This window comes from Saccopteryx leptura, chromosome 2, assembly GCF_036850995.1.
Source record: "Saccopteryx leptura isolate mSacLep1 chromosome 2, mSacLep1_pri_phased_curated, whole genome shotgun sequence".
Lineage (NCBI taxonomy): Eukaryota > Metazoa > Chordata > Mammalia > Chiroptera > Emballonuridae > Saccopteryx > Saccopteryx leptura.
In genome coordinates, this window is record NC_089504.1 from 152170004 (window position 1) to 152186958 (window position 16955).

Sequence of the window (16955 nt, forward strand, 5' to 3'; positions counted from 1 at the left end):
AGCCCACGCGTCGGTGGCTGCATGGGCGCCAGCACCCAGGCCCACCAGCCCCAGCTCAGGCTCTCTCACCCATCAGGCCACCCTGGGCCTAGGCCAGGGCTCTACAACGTCTTCATGTCACACAGCAATTAAGGGCACAGAGGCCTTACACCATGGGAAGGGATGTGGCTCTCACCTGGGGCTGGGTGCCATTGAGTTCCACCACATCTGATGCTTCTGGCCCTGCCACTAGACTGTACTGACTGGGGTCCCAAGAGAGTTCTGAGTCCAAATGTGAACCCGGGTAGCTCCCAGGACCTGCTTCTGATGACTCAGTCCCCAAGAAAGCTCATTTAGGTTTTAAGCTTGTCTTGGAGAGTTAGGCTGATTCTGGGTTCCTCCCCCCTATCCTGACCAAAGGTTCTCATCTATTTAGGAGGAGGCCTGGGGCCTATCTCGTTAAAGATCTTAGCTAATATGAATCACTGGTCCCTGGGAGTGACTCAAAGCCACGTCTCCCACTCAGCAGCATTGGATGGAAATGAGCCTTCTCCTCACCCGCCTCCCACACTTTTCAAATGGCATTGACCAGGGGCTCTGGGGCCACATACCTAAAACTTGCACAAACACAACATAATCTGAGGGCTTTACCCCCTACATTCATTGTCGCCCCTCTTCTGTCGGCCCTTGGTATAGACATCATCACATAGGTTACATATGTGTTAGTCGAGATCCCAATCATGAAAGGGCCATATTCTAAGCGAAACACTCCTCCCTTACACACCTGGGGAGACCACACAGCACAGCAGGAAAGCGCACAGACTGAGGGGCCACACTCCGGGCTGGAATCCCAGTTCTACCACCGCCTAGCTGAGTGGCCCGAGGCGAGTCAGCTCACTTCTCTGTGCCTCATTTTCCTCATCTTTCAAAAGGTATAATGATAATAATAATACAGGCCTCCTGGGCTTGTGGAGAGGACAAAGCGAGCTAACACTGTGACACACTTAGAACAGTGACAGCAACGCAAGGAGAGGCAACATGAGTGTGGATGTTAACGCCACTATCGTCCTTGGTTGGAAGGCACTAATCTAACGCCCTCAATCACAAAGAAACCAGTGAGAACAAAGAGAACAGGGAGGGCAAAGGCTTCTGGAAGAGCCAAAGTCAATGCCATCAAGTCCATCAATGAAAACTAATGCACTTTATTCACAACTGTGCCTTCCCAGTCAGAATCTATTTACTCATTTCTTCTTCTGTACAATCTATCTACTCTTGCTTTGCATGTAACGAGAATGAACTCGGTCATGTACTTTCCAGGCACACGGGAGAGAGGGAGCAGCAAATTAAAAGGGTCTGATATGACAGTCGTGTCCAAACAGTGTGCTGGGACCAGCCAGAGCCACCCTGCGCTCCCAGTGGCCTCACAGTATCGCAGCAGGTTCAATGACTAAAGTTTCTAGTGAGTGTGCAGTCCCAGGAAAGGGATGAAGTGTGTTCAGATGTTTTCTTTAATGATTCGGGATTTGTATTTTATGTTCTAGAAACACTTGCTTCAAAACATTCGCAAAAGGAGCTTGGTACATGGAAGGGGTTTCCATTACACAGTGTGTGACTGTATATGGAACATTGTCCCCCTCCAAAGTAACACAGATGGGAACTAATGGAGCAAGCGGGATCACCACACTTAGATTTCAAAGCCTTGTCTCCTCTCACCCACCTGCTGGCAAATGCGGAGCAGACAATGTCTGCTCTGAAATATTTAACGAGGAAACACTGAGTCAAATCAATGCCCCTGGCACTGCAAGGATGTATGCTGATTAGATGAAGAGCAACTCTTAAAACCTTTTTTTTAAGATTTTTATTTATTGATTTTAGATGGCAGGGGCGGGGAAGGGATGAGGAGTGAGAAGCAGCAACTCATAGTAGTTGCTTCTCGTATGTGCCTTGACCAGGCAAGCCTGAGGTTTCGAACCGGCAACCTCAGCATTCCAGGTCGATGCTTTATCCACTGCACCACCACAGGTCAGGTGAAACACAAATCTCATCAGGGAGTCAGCCATTGCCTCTGAAACACCAAGCTCCCAATGTGGCGGACCAGGTGGGCACTATGGCTTCCTCTGCAACCTTGCAGCCTCTACTCTCCTTCTCCTGTGGCATCAGTCTTTGGGGCAAGAGTTTTCTCCTCCGTCTGTGTTTGTAACCCACTTTATTACTAGAGCCTATTTACCACAGCATGCTCCAAAGAGTGCCATCGCTCAGGCAGCCTGGGACAGGGAGGGCTGGGAAGGTTAGGTACGCCCTGCCTGGGGCGGGGAGTGCTGGGGCACCTTCACACCTGGAGACGCAGCTGCAGCCAGGTGACTGCAAACACACACCTGGATATAACTGCCCGTATGTACATGACAGGGGTGTCGCTTCACAGCTATGTGTCACAGGGCCAATTAATTCAATCCTCTCTGAGCTTCAGCGTCCTCCTCTGGGCATAACAGATCCATTTCATGGGGTTGTGATATGCTTGATGGCGTTAATATACACGAAGCACTTAGGACAGCATCCGTGCACAGAAAACTCACAAACAGTGCTCAACTCTGAGAAGTCCTACAATAAATTAGTTTGCTTAACATTGGTTACCTCAGCATTTACCGAGTTTAATTTGCAACGGAACCAAGTTTGTTTGTTTTAAGAATACCTGTTAAAATCTACCACAATGTGTTTAATCTTGGAAACATCTTCATATCTACCTCATTCTACGCTAATGGCATCCCTACACACACCAGAGAAAAGGAGCCAATCGTCTAAGATATATATGGCTTTGTACAGTCCCGAGTTCAAATTATAGCTCTGTCACTCACCAAGTGACTTTACTTCTCTGGGATACTATATCTGCATCTGAAATAAAGGTACACTACCTGGCAGAGGTCACTCATTCGCCCATTAATTCACTTAACAAATATTTACAAGAGCCTGGTACATGCCAGTGACTGTTCAAGACCCGGAGGACACAGCGATGAACAAGAGGGATAAATTCTCTACCCTCAACCAAACAAATGATAGACAGTATGAGTTACTGTTGTGGGGATTAGAAATACTGAACGCAAAGCACCAGCACCTGGTAGCCACTCAATAAAGGTAGTTATTATGACTAAGTAGGTTTATTACTCCCATAGGACAAACACAGACAGAAAGGGTACTTGACTGACCTGAGACCACACAAGACATGTCAGGCCTTGGTTCCCAGGTCCACACCTGGCCCCCTGGCTCCAGAGAAGCTGTTATGACATACCCGTGCCCAGGTGCCACTTAGACCAGCTCAACTGGACTCCCGGAGGGAAGATCTCACTCAATTTTCCCAACCTACAGTGTTAGCCTAATTCTCTCATCTGAAGACACTCTCCTGCTGCCTCCCACTCCCCCTCACCCTGTCCAGCAGAGAGAATGAGCATATGATGCAACAGCTGTGTGGCTTATTATCTGCAATTATATGTTAGCGTATTTTAAAACCCTAGTATTTCTGCAATGTATGCCTGGTGCATTAGGACAACACATACAAGACAGCAAAAATAAATCTCGTTTTGTTATGATCATTAGTGTTGACGCATGGAAGCCCCGCAGTAACTCCTTGCTCCTTAGGCAAACCTGGTGGTAAAAGAAATCACAGCTCACAGCGGCAGGAAGATTGGGGACACCGTGACTGGCATTTTATTCACTTCTCCAACAGAGGTTCTAACTTGGGGCATTGCATGTCCCTCTCAGAGCCTGGTGGGCAGGTCCCTGATGCATCTAAGAACTCATTCAGGACACAGGGTAAGGATCTGCAGCCCAGCACAGCATGGGAGCCGGGAAGGGGGATCTCATCTTCACTGTGCCTCAGGCATACCCTGGCTCCCTGCATGGTGAGCAGGGTTGTTCCAAGCACAAAGAACCTGTTGGGGATAGAGGGGTCCCCACAGGCCACCCAGGGCCCGCCCTTTGGGCTCACCTTGCACCACAGTGCATGTCTGCCTCCCTCCCCGAGTAGTAGTGAGACAAGGGTGGGCATGTGCAGACACACACCAGTCTGCCTGGGTTAGAGTTGCCAAAAACAAGAGCTGTGAGGTCTCCTCTCCCACCCTTGTGAAGCAAAAGCTAGTTTGAGATGCCACTGATCCTGACTGACCCTCCAGAGCCAGGCAGAGAGGAGGGGAGGGGCTATGAGTTCTGAAAAACAACACACATTTGCCTATGCCAGGTATTTTTTTAAGCAGTTTACTTCTGTCAACTCATTTAATCCTCACCACCTGACTATGATGCCACTCTTATTTATTATCCCAAATACACAGCTAAAAAAGGGGGTTGGGTAACCTGACATCCTTCCTGGCTTAGCTTGAACCCCCCTGATGAACTCATCCCCCTTGAGCTCTCTTCTCTCACATGTCTCAGAAGAACAAAAGCCAGCCCCAAAACTACTCCTTCCTTCTCTTCTCCACCTCCGCTTAAAGCCTGGCTCTTGCTCAAAAAGTACATAGCACTGTTCTTTACACAAGGTCAAATGCCAAACATATTCTTTTAATATTTCACTCCAGACAAGGCTTTGTGGACTTTGGGCTGTACAGAGACTGGAGGTTTTCCACGCACAATGAGGTCGCTCTGCTCACAGAGGTTGTTCAACAGGCGTCATACAATTGACCTCCTGGTACCAGCTCTTGGGCTTACAGTTACTATATGATGAAGGATGCACTGCATAGTAGATGGCATCACCAATAACAAGACTGTGTGTGAATAATAAAGAAAGAAACATCATGTCAAAGGCCAGGTTTCATCCTGCTTCACTAGCACAAGGACAAGAACAAAGCTGATGGATTTGGGTGCAAGAGTATGCATCAGAGGGAGCATAAGAGAAGAAGATCCAAAAATAAATAAACTCTATGCTGAAATATGTTTCATCTTTTGGAAAGAGAAGAAAACAAAGTGCTGGAAATATATATACATGGGGATTATACGAAGCAGGGATAAGACAAGAAAGGGCTGTGAGAGAAAGCGTGAGCCAAGGTAAGAACAGACAGGAATTAGCAGGTGTGTGTGAAGTCTTTTCTAACTCCAGTGTGTGAGTGCACTTTGCTGAATAGACTGTTCTCCAGAACCCAGTAGAATGGGAGACCTCTGGGCAGCTGACACCCCTCACCTTTCTCCTAGAAAGAGCTGTGGGTAGACAAGAGCAGGCGGGAGACAGCGCACTGAAGGCAAACCCAATGCTCACATTCGAAGTCGCTATTCTCAAAGAGCCGTCCTGGATCCCTGAATCAGAGGCACCAGGAGAGCCTGCTGACAACACAGACTCCAGGGCCCACTGCAGACTCACAGAATGGGAGTCCGGGGGCAGTGCCTGGGGGTCAGCACTGTAACCAGCTCTCTGTATGATTCTTGTGTGCTGAGGCTTGAGAACCACTGCTGTTGGCACATCATGTCGCCTTCGCTATTTCTCAGAGTGGGACTCTGAAATGGCAGTTCTTTTTTAAGGTATAAAAGTACTATCAAAGTCATGGAGGAGTTCCCAAGCTTCATTTTAGGGGTACTTAAGAGGATCGGGGGACCACATTCTGGCATGAGAAGACACATTTCCGCATTGAAGCTCAATAAATGGTCACTATGCACCTGTGGTCCCAGGGCCTCGGGGAGGCTGCAGATGCAGACAAACAAACATCCCCTCATCCCATCCCACTCTGAGCCCCGAGCCCAGCTGCTCTACTCACAGTCAGACCGGTCCTCTTTTAAGCAACCCTGAGTGGTCATAAAGACAAGTCCGAACTAGCAGCCAGTCCCTCTGCCGTATAGTTTGACACTCTGTTCCCACAGCTTCTGACTCCACTCTCCCCAGGACTTCCCCTGCTAACTCCCAGGCCAGGCTTTCCTTGTGCCCTGTATTGGCTCCCCTTCCTCCACCCACTCTGCACACATCAGTGTTCCTGGGGTTTCAGCCCTGGGGTCACCTCCTCTCACTTCCTACCCTGCCACAGGTTCTCTGAGCCAGGCCAGTGGCTCCTTCTTCCAGCCGTTCTCCTCTTACTACTCCAAGTCTCTCATCAGCATGCGCTGGCTCCTGAGCTCCTCATCCACATCTACTGACTGTTGGACATTCCCATCTGCACGTTCCATGGGCTCCTCACATAACAAATTACAATTTGTACCCCTCGTCCCCTTCCCCTTAACTGTGACCTTTCACCCAAAGGCCTTCTCCTGGCTAATGGCACCTGGTCCACAACATCCAACTAGTCACAACTCCAGGCAACTTTACCTCCTAAATCCACCACCATCCTCTCCATCACTGTTTCTCTACCATTGGGACTTCTGCAGTTCCCTTTTCTCATCACCGTAAGGCCTCCCTCTAGGATACCTCTCTCATGTTTCAAACACCCTTACTGAAATATACATCTGGACCCAGCACTCACCTGCTCTGAAAATCTTCAGGGTCTCCTCATCACCTGCAGTTAAGTTTGGTGATTGGGATGAGCCATCATCCAGCTCTTCTCATTCACTGGAAATTGGTATCCCATCCTTTGGTCATGAGGGCACAAACACAGGACCTTTGCACATGTGAATACCTCAGCCTGAAATGCCCCTTTTGGTCTGGAAATCACCTTTCATTGTGAGATACAATTTAAATGTATCCTCCTACATGATGCCTTTTCTTATGCCAGGGGTCGGGAACCTATGGCTCGCCAGCCAGATGTGGCTCTTTTGATGGCTGCATCTGGCTCGCAGACAAATCTTTAATAAAAAATATAATAACATTAAAAATATAAAACATTCCATTTATTAAAATCTATTCATTTCTTACTGCTCATGTTCATGGTTGTGGGTGGCTGGAGCCAATCACAGCTGTCCTCCGGGACAATACCAAATTTTTATTGGATAATGCGAAACGTACAAGGGTCGTTGTATGGCTCTCACAGAATTACATTTTAAAATATGTGGTGTTCATGGCTCTCTCAGCCAAAAAGGTTCCCGACTGCTATCTTATGCCCTTCCCAATAGGAAGGAAAATCTGAGTACTTTCTTCCTAACATCTGGACCCTTGATAAGACCATGGTTATCTTCCGTGTCAGACACAAGGTTTGCCTTGTGAAGTATCCCAAACACAGTGCCTGGCTCTTGGCATGGATGTCTACAAGACACCCTGACACATACTACTAGGTACTCCATGGTCACTGTCTGCCTTATACTCTTCCCCAGAACCCTGTGAAGGAATGTCCCCACCATCTAACATGCTGGGGAACTGAGGTCAAAAAAGACTGAGAAACCTCAGATTAAGATTCAGTTACAAAGTGGAGAAGCCAAGATCTGAACTGAGGTCTGCCCAACTCAAGTTCTGCTTTATCGAAGAGGCCAGCAGCTCTCAAACCTGACTCATCATTAGCATCCCATTCCCACCTTACCCTTGCCACCACCGAGGAGGAATTTTTAAAGTACATATTCCTTGGCCATGTCCCAGAACTATTAAATCCGAATCAGAGCTACTCAACCCGTAAGAGTCCATTCGGTTCAAGCTCTCCAGGTGGTCACATACATAATCAAGCTGGGTTCAGGCATCACTGCACTGGTCCCCAGACCTCTCCACTGTAGAACATACTGGTCCAGGTCTTTGGGCAGGGCTGAGAGCTAGAGACAGAAGTCCAAAAACAATCCACCTAAAAGGGAATGTAAAATGCAGAAGTAGCTGGGCTCAAAAGGGCTGAGGATAGGAAGAGGAAGGAAGAGGGCCAGGAGCAAGCCCCGCTGGAAGTTCCTATAGAAGCAGGGAGAGAAGCTAGAAGAAACAGGGGAAAAAACGTTAAGGAAACAGGAGGAGACTTCACAGTAACTGCATCTCTAAGCCAGGGGATAAAAGAGCTTGCAAAGGGACGTCTGATAACTTAAGAGTCTGTGGCAAGAAGGAGGAAGAAAGGGCCCAGACCGTAACACTCACTGGTGATGTTCATGGAGCAGAATAACATCCTGATCTAGAAGCTGATGTGGGTTTTACTTGGTTGTTTATTTTGGGGGTTTTCTAATACTCCTTGACCACCACGGCCGCCCCATCCCATCGCTGGCCTGACAGTCACAGGGAAGGTCTGACACGGTGGAACCACAAAGGACGAGAGTCAGACTGTGGCACTGAAGATATAGTGTAGGTCAGGGCATTGATGACAGTCTAGATGACCACAGGAGGATTCTCCTAGATGACTCGGTCCCAAAATTCCCAAGATGGCAAATGGGAAGGCATCAGCAAGGAAACAAAAGTGAGTGAGACCCCACCATGTGTCCCTGCAGAGGGCTCTGGAAATCCTTCCTGTTTCCGGTCCCAGAAGTGACCACAGGATCCAGAGCTGGAGAGACCCCGCGTTGGGGCACAAGAGATACTCTGCCTGCATGGACCAAAGACCAAGGCCCTTCCGGTGGGGACAAGGCCATCTGAACAGTGTAGCCTCCCCATGCCAACAGTGCCACGATGCAGGGGTCCCCTAGGACTAAGTTACAGCTCCAGGCCAGGCACTGAGAGCCCCGCAGCACAGAAATGAGGTGTGTGCCACCGGCTGCAGTGCAGCCTCCAATCACACATTATGGTGAATAGAAACAAGTTACATTCTTTCCCTCCAGGGTTTGTTGGCTGAGATCCATATCTGTTACATTCCAGAGATGGGGATGGAAGACAGGGAGCAAGGAGCTGAGGAGAGAATAAAATCCAACTGGCAGAGGTAGCGAAGACAGCCTCTAGCTCAAAATAATAATAATTTTTTTTAAAATTTGTATATAAATCCATCAAAGGAAGTTCAAAAGATAGAGCAAGTAGCATTAGGGCCGTGTGTGTGTGTGTGTGTGTGTGTGTGTGTGTGTGTGTTTTCAAACGGAGAAAACCTAAGCATGCGGTCTTAATTTAGGAAATCGCAGCCCAGCCCACGGCTTGAAAGAGGTATGAATTGCCTTAGCAACCACAAGCCCCTTTTCAAACTCCCACACTCTCTCCTGCTCCCCAATGCCTAATGCCACGTCAGTGACCAAGTTCACTGGCGGTCCATCCCACTCTCTCCCTCCGCCCACCTCACTGTGCACTCGGGAGGAACAGAGGAGCCAAAGGCAACAGGAGCTGCCGCGGCCACGGGAGGCCTTGACCAGCTTGGGCTAACATGCTGGTGTGTTGTTATTGTTTAAACAAAAAACAGCTTAACTGAGATATAATTTATACGTCATAAAATCTCCAGTTGTAAATATATACCCCAGGTACTGTTAGCAGAGTGGTACAGTCGTGCAGCCATTACCACCTCGTTTTAGAACACTTCCATCACTCCAGGGTCCCTCCAGCATTCTCCATGCCTGGTAACCGCACTCTAGCTCCAGAGTAATCCAGTGACCCTCTCTCCAGCTGGCCCCTCTGCTTCCAGGGGGGGGGGGTGTTTATGGCCTTGCTAATCCTTCTGCGGTAGCTCCTCAGATGGCCCTGCTAATAATCTTCCTGGGAACTCAGGGGTGCAGGCTGTTACGGGAGCCATCTCTGGAGCCAGAGACCAAACCACTGTCCTCAGCCTACGTGCAGCACTGCTTTGGCCTAGAGGAGACCCAAAGCTTCACCAGCTTGAGAACAGCACATGTACTATGGACTCTTTTTATGTTAGGTTACAGACCCGCTGCTAAGCTGCAGGGGCTTCAGGTGCCCACGGTGCGGGAGGGTGTGGACACACAGAGAAACAGCATCACCAATGGAAGGACTCCCTGCTTTTCTAGGGGCCATTTGGGAGATGTTTTGCTTATATTTATTTTGACACAGTGAAGATTTCTTGCCTGTTAAGAGACAAGGTCACACCTCAGAAGGCCGTGTGGACCGCAGCTAATGCTCTGCCTGCGACCTCAGCCATGTCATCACTCCGTGCTCACTGGCCCGCCATGGGACTTTTCCCCAACACACAGCCCCAGCCAAGGCTCACAGAGCCTGGCCCACAGCAAACACCTTGCCCAACATGGAGTGGAGACTGACCATAAAACTGGGACCTGGTAGAGCAGGTCAAAGCGTGCATCAGACATTTTTGCCAAAGGGGCCAAAGAAAATGTCAGAGGTTAAAAAGCAAAAAAAATGATACCCATGATGTCAGCAGCAGCCGGCAACAGTGGAGAAGAGGGCCTTGCAACCCTGCTTCTTCTGTCAGAAATGACCTCATCAGACAGTCCAAGCCCGCCAATTAAGAAAGGTGTTAGTGACATGGAAAACGGGGGTCACGGGATCACGGAAGTGAGGGTGTCTGGGGGGAAGGCGGGACCTTCCTGCCTGCCTGCCGCAGAGGCATCCCCGTGTGCCCGTGCTGCCGGCCGCATGCCAGGGCTCGTTTCCTCCCATGCCCAGATGGAGCAGAGGCCTCTGCCGTGACTTCACATTCAGCCAAAAGTAAACACTCTCCATGCTGTTTTCCATGGACAAGTTCTAACCCCAAATTGCCAGCACTGGCCTCCTAACGGTCCAAATGGAAAGCTGCCTTTCCCAAGAAAATAAAACCTTTTAAAACTAATATAACTTGGCTGCAACAGCACACTTTCCTAAAAGCTTCCTAGAAATTATTTATCGCACAGTGATACCACAGACCAGCGCCTACCAGTGAACAGAGGCGCCTAACACAACAAAGGATCGGAGAATCAACGCTCGCTCTGCAAACACTTGCCCTGCGCCCATGCATGCATTTGCACGTGCACACACACACACATACAGTGCACGACCACCTAATTGGAATATTCTCTCTGAAAACAGGCTGTGCGAAGAGGCAGCCATTCAAACGAAGACGCAAGGCCTGAGCACACACGCCGCTGCACGCACCCTCACCGCTCTCCCGCAGTCTGACTTGGGCCAGCATGATTCCAGTCGGTCCTCCGCAGAGGAAGAAAAGCACAGATTTGGGATGGTGGACTTACCAGGTTGGAATTTGTGGCGTTGGAGTCATCTTCTGGAAAGGGAATATAGATTGCTAAGGCCACACAATTGGCAAAAATAGTCAGTAAAATAATGATTTCAAATGGTCTGAGGAAGGGAGTTAAGGAAGTTAACATGGCAGAAAGCACAAGCAAAACAAACATACATATATATTTTTTTTAATGAAATCAAACATTCCTAAGAATTTTGTTTAAACAATACATTCCAAGCCCCTTGTATTGTGAAAAGAAGCACATGCCTTTTTAAGTACTTCTAGTGGCCCCCCGCCAAGATTTTCCCTAATATGTCAAAAAGCGGTGGAGGCCAGTCGCGTGCCAGAATCAACACAGATTTCTAAAAACTTTCTCTCCCCTCCTCTTATTTATTCAGATTGCATCGTACTTCCATCTTCCCTCATGGGTGCTCAGGTGCAGTTAGGGAGCAGGGCCTGCCCCCACCAGGACTGAGTCCCCCATACCCCTTCTCCTTGGGGTCTCATGTCACCACCTAGGCACTCAGCTTGGGGGGGGGGGAGGTGGGACAGAGGGGGACGGAAGGCAGAAACTAGACATTAAGATTTTTTTCATTTGAAATTTGGAGATTCTATTTTTAATCTTTTACTTTGAAGTTTAGAGTGGTATTTTTATTCCCCACCTCCCCCATTCCCTGCCTTATTCTCGGACAGCTTCCAGAGAACCTGAAGGTGGGCTGGGCCTCGGGAGCCCCAAGAGCACAGTAGCATGCACACTGTGCGCCAAGGGTAGGACTGCCACTTTAAGGCGCAGATCCACGGAGAACACCGAGAGCCTCTTCGGGCTACGCGGGCCCTGCCTCTCGTGGGCAAGGCTTCCGTTCTAGGTCCTCTCCACCTCCCCTTCAGCATGTGCCAGATCTCGCAGGACAAGCCAAGGCCCGTGTGTCTGGGTTTATTTATCAGAATATCAGGGCAGGACACAATTTCAGGAGAAAAACGAGCTCCCGTGACACCACCCCTTCCGCCCTCTGCCCTGCGCCCACAATGGGAGGCCAGAAAGTGGGAGGGCTTCAGAGGAAGCTCCCAGTTGATGCTCTATGCTCGCCCTGCCCCCTTCCCTGACCTCTGACCCTGCTGAACTTTCAGCCTCAGTCATGGAGCCCGATGGGGGTGGGGAGGGTAGAAATTCCTGGCAGAGGGAACCAGCTTCATCCCCCCCAGGACATAACACCTGTACTCATCAAGTTAACAAACCCTGAAGCAGGAAGGGATCACCAGATCTAAAACTCTGAGTCCCAGGGAGCCTAAGGAACTTTCCCCAGACCCCACAGCAGGCCCTGACCAGCAGGACTAAAACCCCAACTCCCTGACCTCGGAGTCTAGTGCTCATTCCCTACCACAGGTCACAGATGGCCTCTGACCTCTGTGGACAGGGCAGCCCTGAGCCCGGAAGGGATCTTAGTGCTTAAGTAGTCCAGGCCTCCCAGCCAGTGGGCTGGTTATTGATACCCCTGGACCCCATGGGTCTAGTTAAAGGTCCATTGACTGAGCATGCCTCTGAAGGTTCCATTTTCTTTGTGCCTTGAGATCAACAATAAAGCATGCAGTGGGCCTATCCAACCTCCCAGCTTGACAGACAGAAAATAAAACAACCTCTCCAAGATCCCAAGCTGGCAATAGCAAAGCCAGGACCAGAACCAGACCTACTGACTCATCTTTTCCAACACGCCTGCTGCCCCCTGAGTCGGCCAAGGAACAAATGAGGATGATGGTGATGTTGATGATGACAACAGCTATGATAACAGTAAGGGTCAGCTAACATTTATTGAGAGCTTTCTCTGTGCCACGCACTATTCTAACTGCTCTACACAAATACCCTAAGTGGAATGTACAATTATCCCCATTTCTAAGTGAAAAGTTAAAGGTTAACTTGTCCAAGGGCACAGAGACTGTGGAAGGATGGGATTCAACCTCAGAAAGCCTGGCTCCAAAGTCTGGGTTTATAAAGACAAGTCTAAACTGATCTATCTTGAAGTTACCCTGAAGCATCTTAAGGAACTTAGTTCTTTCAGCCCTCCTATCACATCCCTCTTCTCTCCTAGCCCTATCCCCACCTGCTTACGAAAGTGACATTTAGCCCACAGGCTGGTCAGTGCTGTCCCCATCATCTGATTCTCTGTGCTCCCCAACCGGAGCAAGAGCATGTCAACTCAACTAAGCCAAACCTCACACCTCTAGTCCTCAAAATGTCAGCTTGGTCCCTCCGCCAAAGGGGGTGAGGGCGACCCTTGGGGTCTTTCTTGCATTGTGAGTTCCATCTCCTCCTATTCAAGCTACCATCCATCATCTTATGCTAAAAGTACTGGCTAAAGCTGGGAGAGATGGTGCGTGAAGAAACCAGTCGGGCAGATAAGAAACGCCATCAGCTGCAGAGGACCAGGTAAGCCCTGGAAATGTTCCGTGTCACCCGGGACAACTAGATCATTTTTGAAGCAGCCTTTTGTTCTTAATGACAGTGTCAGATTCCACTCTTTCATGAACACTGACTGGCTAGCACCCCAGACCATCTCCTGATCTGTCCCTCCCCTTCAAAGGCAATCAGGGAACACCACCCAGCCAGTGCTGCCAAGGCTGTGTCTACTTCCTCTCCTGTGCGTGGAGGACACGTTCCCTAGAGAGTGGCTGCAGCACCCCTCTGCCCAAGTGTGGGGGGTGGCCAGTGAGGTGGCTGAACCCACGGCTGGCACCCTGGGTGACCGCCTTGCTAGCTTGGTAGCTGACTCCAGCTTTGTGGGACCAGACCCATTTCCATGGACAGTGCCTCGGACACTTCTGTTAGGAAGCCCCAGCTCTTCCACTCTTCCCACCTCCCCTGGGTATTACTGTCACCTCCCCTCTCTTCCCTTCTTCCCAGGCTCTGTATACCACCTCCATCTGGGACCCACTCATCCCAAGAGGTGAACTAGTACTCCCTGAACACATCTCCTAAGGTGGCTTTTCTGAGCACACTTTTACATGTGCAGAATCTGCAGCCCTTGCTAACACTTTGGGGGGCAACTGCGGTTAGTCCCTGTTAAGATGAGGACATGGGGGTTCAGGGGGCAGGGCCATGACAGTGCTGTAGCCACTCCCCTAGGGAATGGCTGTTCAGGCCCAGATCCAGGCCCCACTGTCCCAGTGGGGTTGGAGGGTGTCCCCTGAGCATCCACTCTAGTCCCCTCTCTTCTGTGGGCACATGAATTGAGGGAAGTGCATGGACCACAGAGTTGGGTAACCTGGATTGGAAACCCCACTGCCAGTTGCCAGCTGTGTGACCTGGGTTAAGTTCTGCAGCTTCTCCAGGCCTCCATGCCCCCCGCTCAGGGGAAGCCTGACACGTAGGCCCCTACCCCTCCCACTCCACAATTCTAAGTGAGCAGCTATGACAGTGGCCTGATGGGGCCACCCACAGCTGAGCCTCTCACCCAGTCATGTGGAAACCAGGTTCGCGCTTGGCCACTCGGCACAGACTGGCCAGCTCTGGAGGGGCCAGTTGGCTTGAACTGTATTTTCTTAAAGTTACTTTTGAGTTGGGGGGATTCAAACATTTACAGAAGTTAACATTTCTGGCTGAACAGAAACGTTCTTCTCTCCCTGAGCAATCTTCTTTGGCCTTTCATCCACTACTGGAGACATTTAAATCTTTCCATAGAAACTCATGAACGAGACCTAACACTCCCATCCTGAGCCTTTGGAGCCACTGTAGCTCTGCCTGAATGGATTCTTAGTATAAAAATGCCCACATTAAATGCCAAGGTTTTAAATATGGTTCACTGACCATATGACCCTAGGAGTCACTCCTGTGGGGCTCAGTGTCATCACTAGGGAAAGTCAGGGGTGGACCTACTGATCTTTAAGGTCCTTTCCATCTCCACCCACAATTCCTATGGGCTGAGGGGCCTGTAATTCCAGTGACAGCCTGACCTTTCCAAGCCATTTGCTCGCCAGAACCCAGTCACCAGTTTGCTTTAAACACAGTGGGTTTGTGTTTAATACTGCAGGCCAATGTTCTCCTCTTTGGCTGCACACGAGAATCACCTGGAGACTTTGAAGATACGTGCGGATAGAGGTCAGGCACCTGTATTTTGTTGCAGCCTTCGAGGTGATGCCAAGGTGCAGCCAAGGTTGAGAAGCACTGCCCCAAGGCCTTGAACCAAGAGTTGGAGTCACTGCTCACCAACATCTTGTGTCTCCTGGGCTCCTTCACCCGAGAGGAGGGAGGCCACGAACCTGTGTCAGAGCCATGACCTGGGGAGGAGAAGAGGCCCTGGAGCAGCAGCATGACACTACTCCTAACCCAGCACACCAGCAGGTCCCTGGGCGAACCCAGCCAGGTAAGACCCCATGTCATAACTGCTAGGCTCATTTTCTCAATTGTTGCTTATTATGTGAAAAAGAGAGAGAGAGAAACAAACATGGGGACCCTGTTGTCCATGCAGGTGCATAGGCTCTGTCCCCACAGAATCTGGGTCATCACGTCTAGAGCAGCATCTAGAACTCTGCATTTTAAAAGTGCCCCAGAAGATTCATAGGTCTGATAACCGCTTTATAGGCTTAGCAGGGACAACACAGCTCACTGGCTGGTAAGCCTTGGGGGTGGCTCCCTTGGGGCTTCCAGGGAGACACACACTCACACACACACACACACACACACACACACACACACACACCACCCGGGCCAGGGCACAAAGGATATTTCCATTCGACAATGCTGATGCAGGCCCTCCGGATGGGGTTCTTCAGCGTCAGGCAGAGCAGGGCTCGCGGCGGGCGTGTGGCAGTGGTGCTGCCCTGCTTCTTGGGTTTCCCGTACTGCTGCCGCTTCCGCTGTGTGGAGCTGACCGTGGAGATGGTTGTGTTGCCGGCGCTTCCCATCAGCTTGGCCTGCCGGGCCGCATCGATGGCCGCCTGCCAGGACAGGGCCGCCCCCGGGGTGGGGATGTGCTCGGGGGCAAGCCCTGCTGCTGCGTTGGCATTCATGTTGGCATGAGCTGGGCGTGGGCTCCCATAGTTGGAACCTGCAGGAGAAGAGGACAGAAGACAACAGTCACCAGGGAGAGAACAGGAGAGCCTGTGACACACTCTGGATCCCAGACTCACAATTGCTTAATAACCCTATTTCAAACTATTGCGATTTGGATGTGGCATGTGGACACATTAGTCTGTGGATGCTGAGAAAGGAGTCAGGGCATCTGTTCTGGTCCAGGTTCAGGTGTGTGACCTTGCACATGGCACGCCCCCCTCCAGTCTCACTGCCTCACTGTAAAGAGAAAGGACATGACGTGTGTGTATTATAACACGTATGGACCTCAGAAACTGTACTAGAGAAAGGAAGAATACAGAGAAGGATAAATACACAATGCAATACGTATATGTAAATGAAAACACATTTATGTAAGAACACAGAAATGAAATACTCGTTAAAGAGAAGGAATGACTGTTTAAGAAAGGTGGAGAGGAAAACGGGAGTAAGATACGGAGATAAAAAGGAATAATGAATGAATTAATAAATAATGAATGAATTAAGTAAATAAGAGAGCCATTGCATGACAATAATGACAAATGCACAATGAATTAAAGAGTATGATTTACTCAAATCTCAGCACCTGAGTTCCAAAAAATACAAATAAATATAATAAAATGTGGGAGCTGGACCAAAGTAAGGTTACAGCCAAGTACTTCAAACCATCAGGGCACTGGGTGCTAATTTAATAAGAAGGGTAGGGAGCTGTGATGGGTTTCAATCATGCCAGCCCACCCTTTGGAATCCATTTTCCATTGAGAAAAGGGATCAATACCCCCTCCTCTTGAAACAGGGTTGGCCTTTGGTGACTATTTTGACCCAATAAAGTACAGTAGAAATGACAGTAATGTTGCATCTACCTGACTCTCTCTGGATGCTGGCCCTGGTAGAAGCCAAACACCCCATGAGGCAGCCTGCTTGCCCTAAGGCTGCTATGAGGAGCTCACCAGCCCTACATAGAGAGCCCACAGGCAGAGGGACAGACTCCCAGCCACCCCCCAACTGCTCTGGTCACCATCTGTTGCAGCCACATG

General features: G+C 49.8%; 1 protein-coding gene across 3 annotated transcripts in view; it reads right to left on the reverse strand.

The window, feature by feature from the left end:
• The window catches only part of CACNA1C (calcium voltage-gated channel subunit alpha1 C), a 777231-nt gene that overhangs the window by 588118 nt on the left and 172158 nt on the right, over positions 1-16955 (reverse strand). For all 3 annotated transcript variants that reach the window (XM_066369078.1, XM_066369080.1, XM_066369079.1), the window contains exons 2-3: positions 15586-15916; positions 10888-10993 (exon numbers count right to left, since the gene is read on the reverse strand). In XM_066369078.1, coding sequence (XP_066225175.1) covers positions 10888-10993; positions 15586-15916 — 437 coding nt within the window. The remainder of the gene's footprint in view (positions 1-10887; positions 10994-15585; positions 15917-16955) is intronic.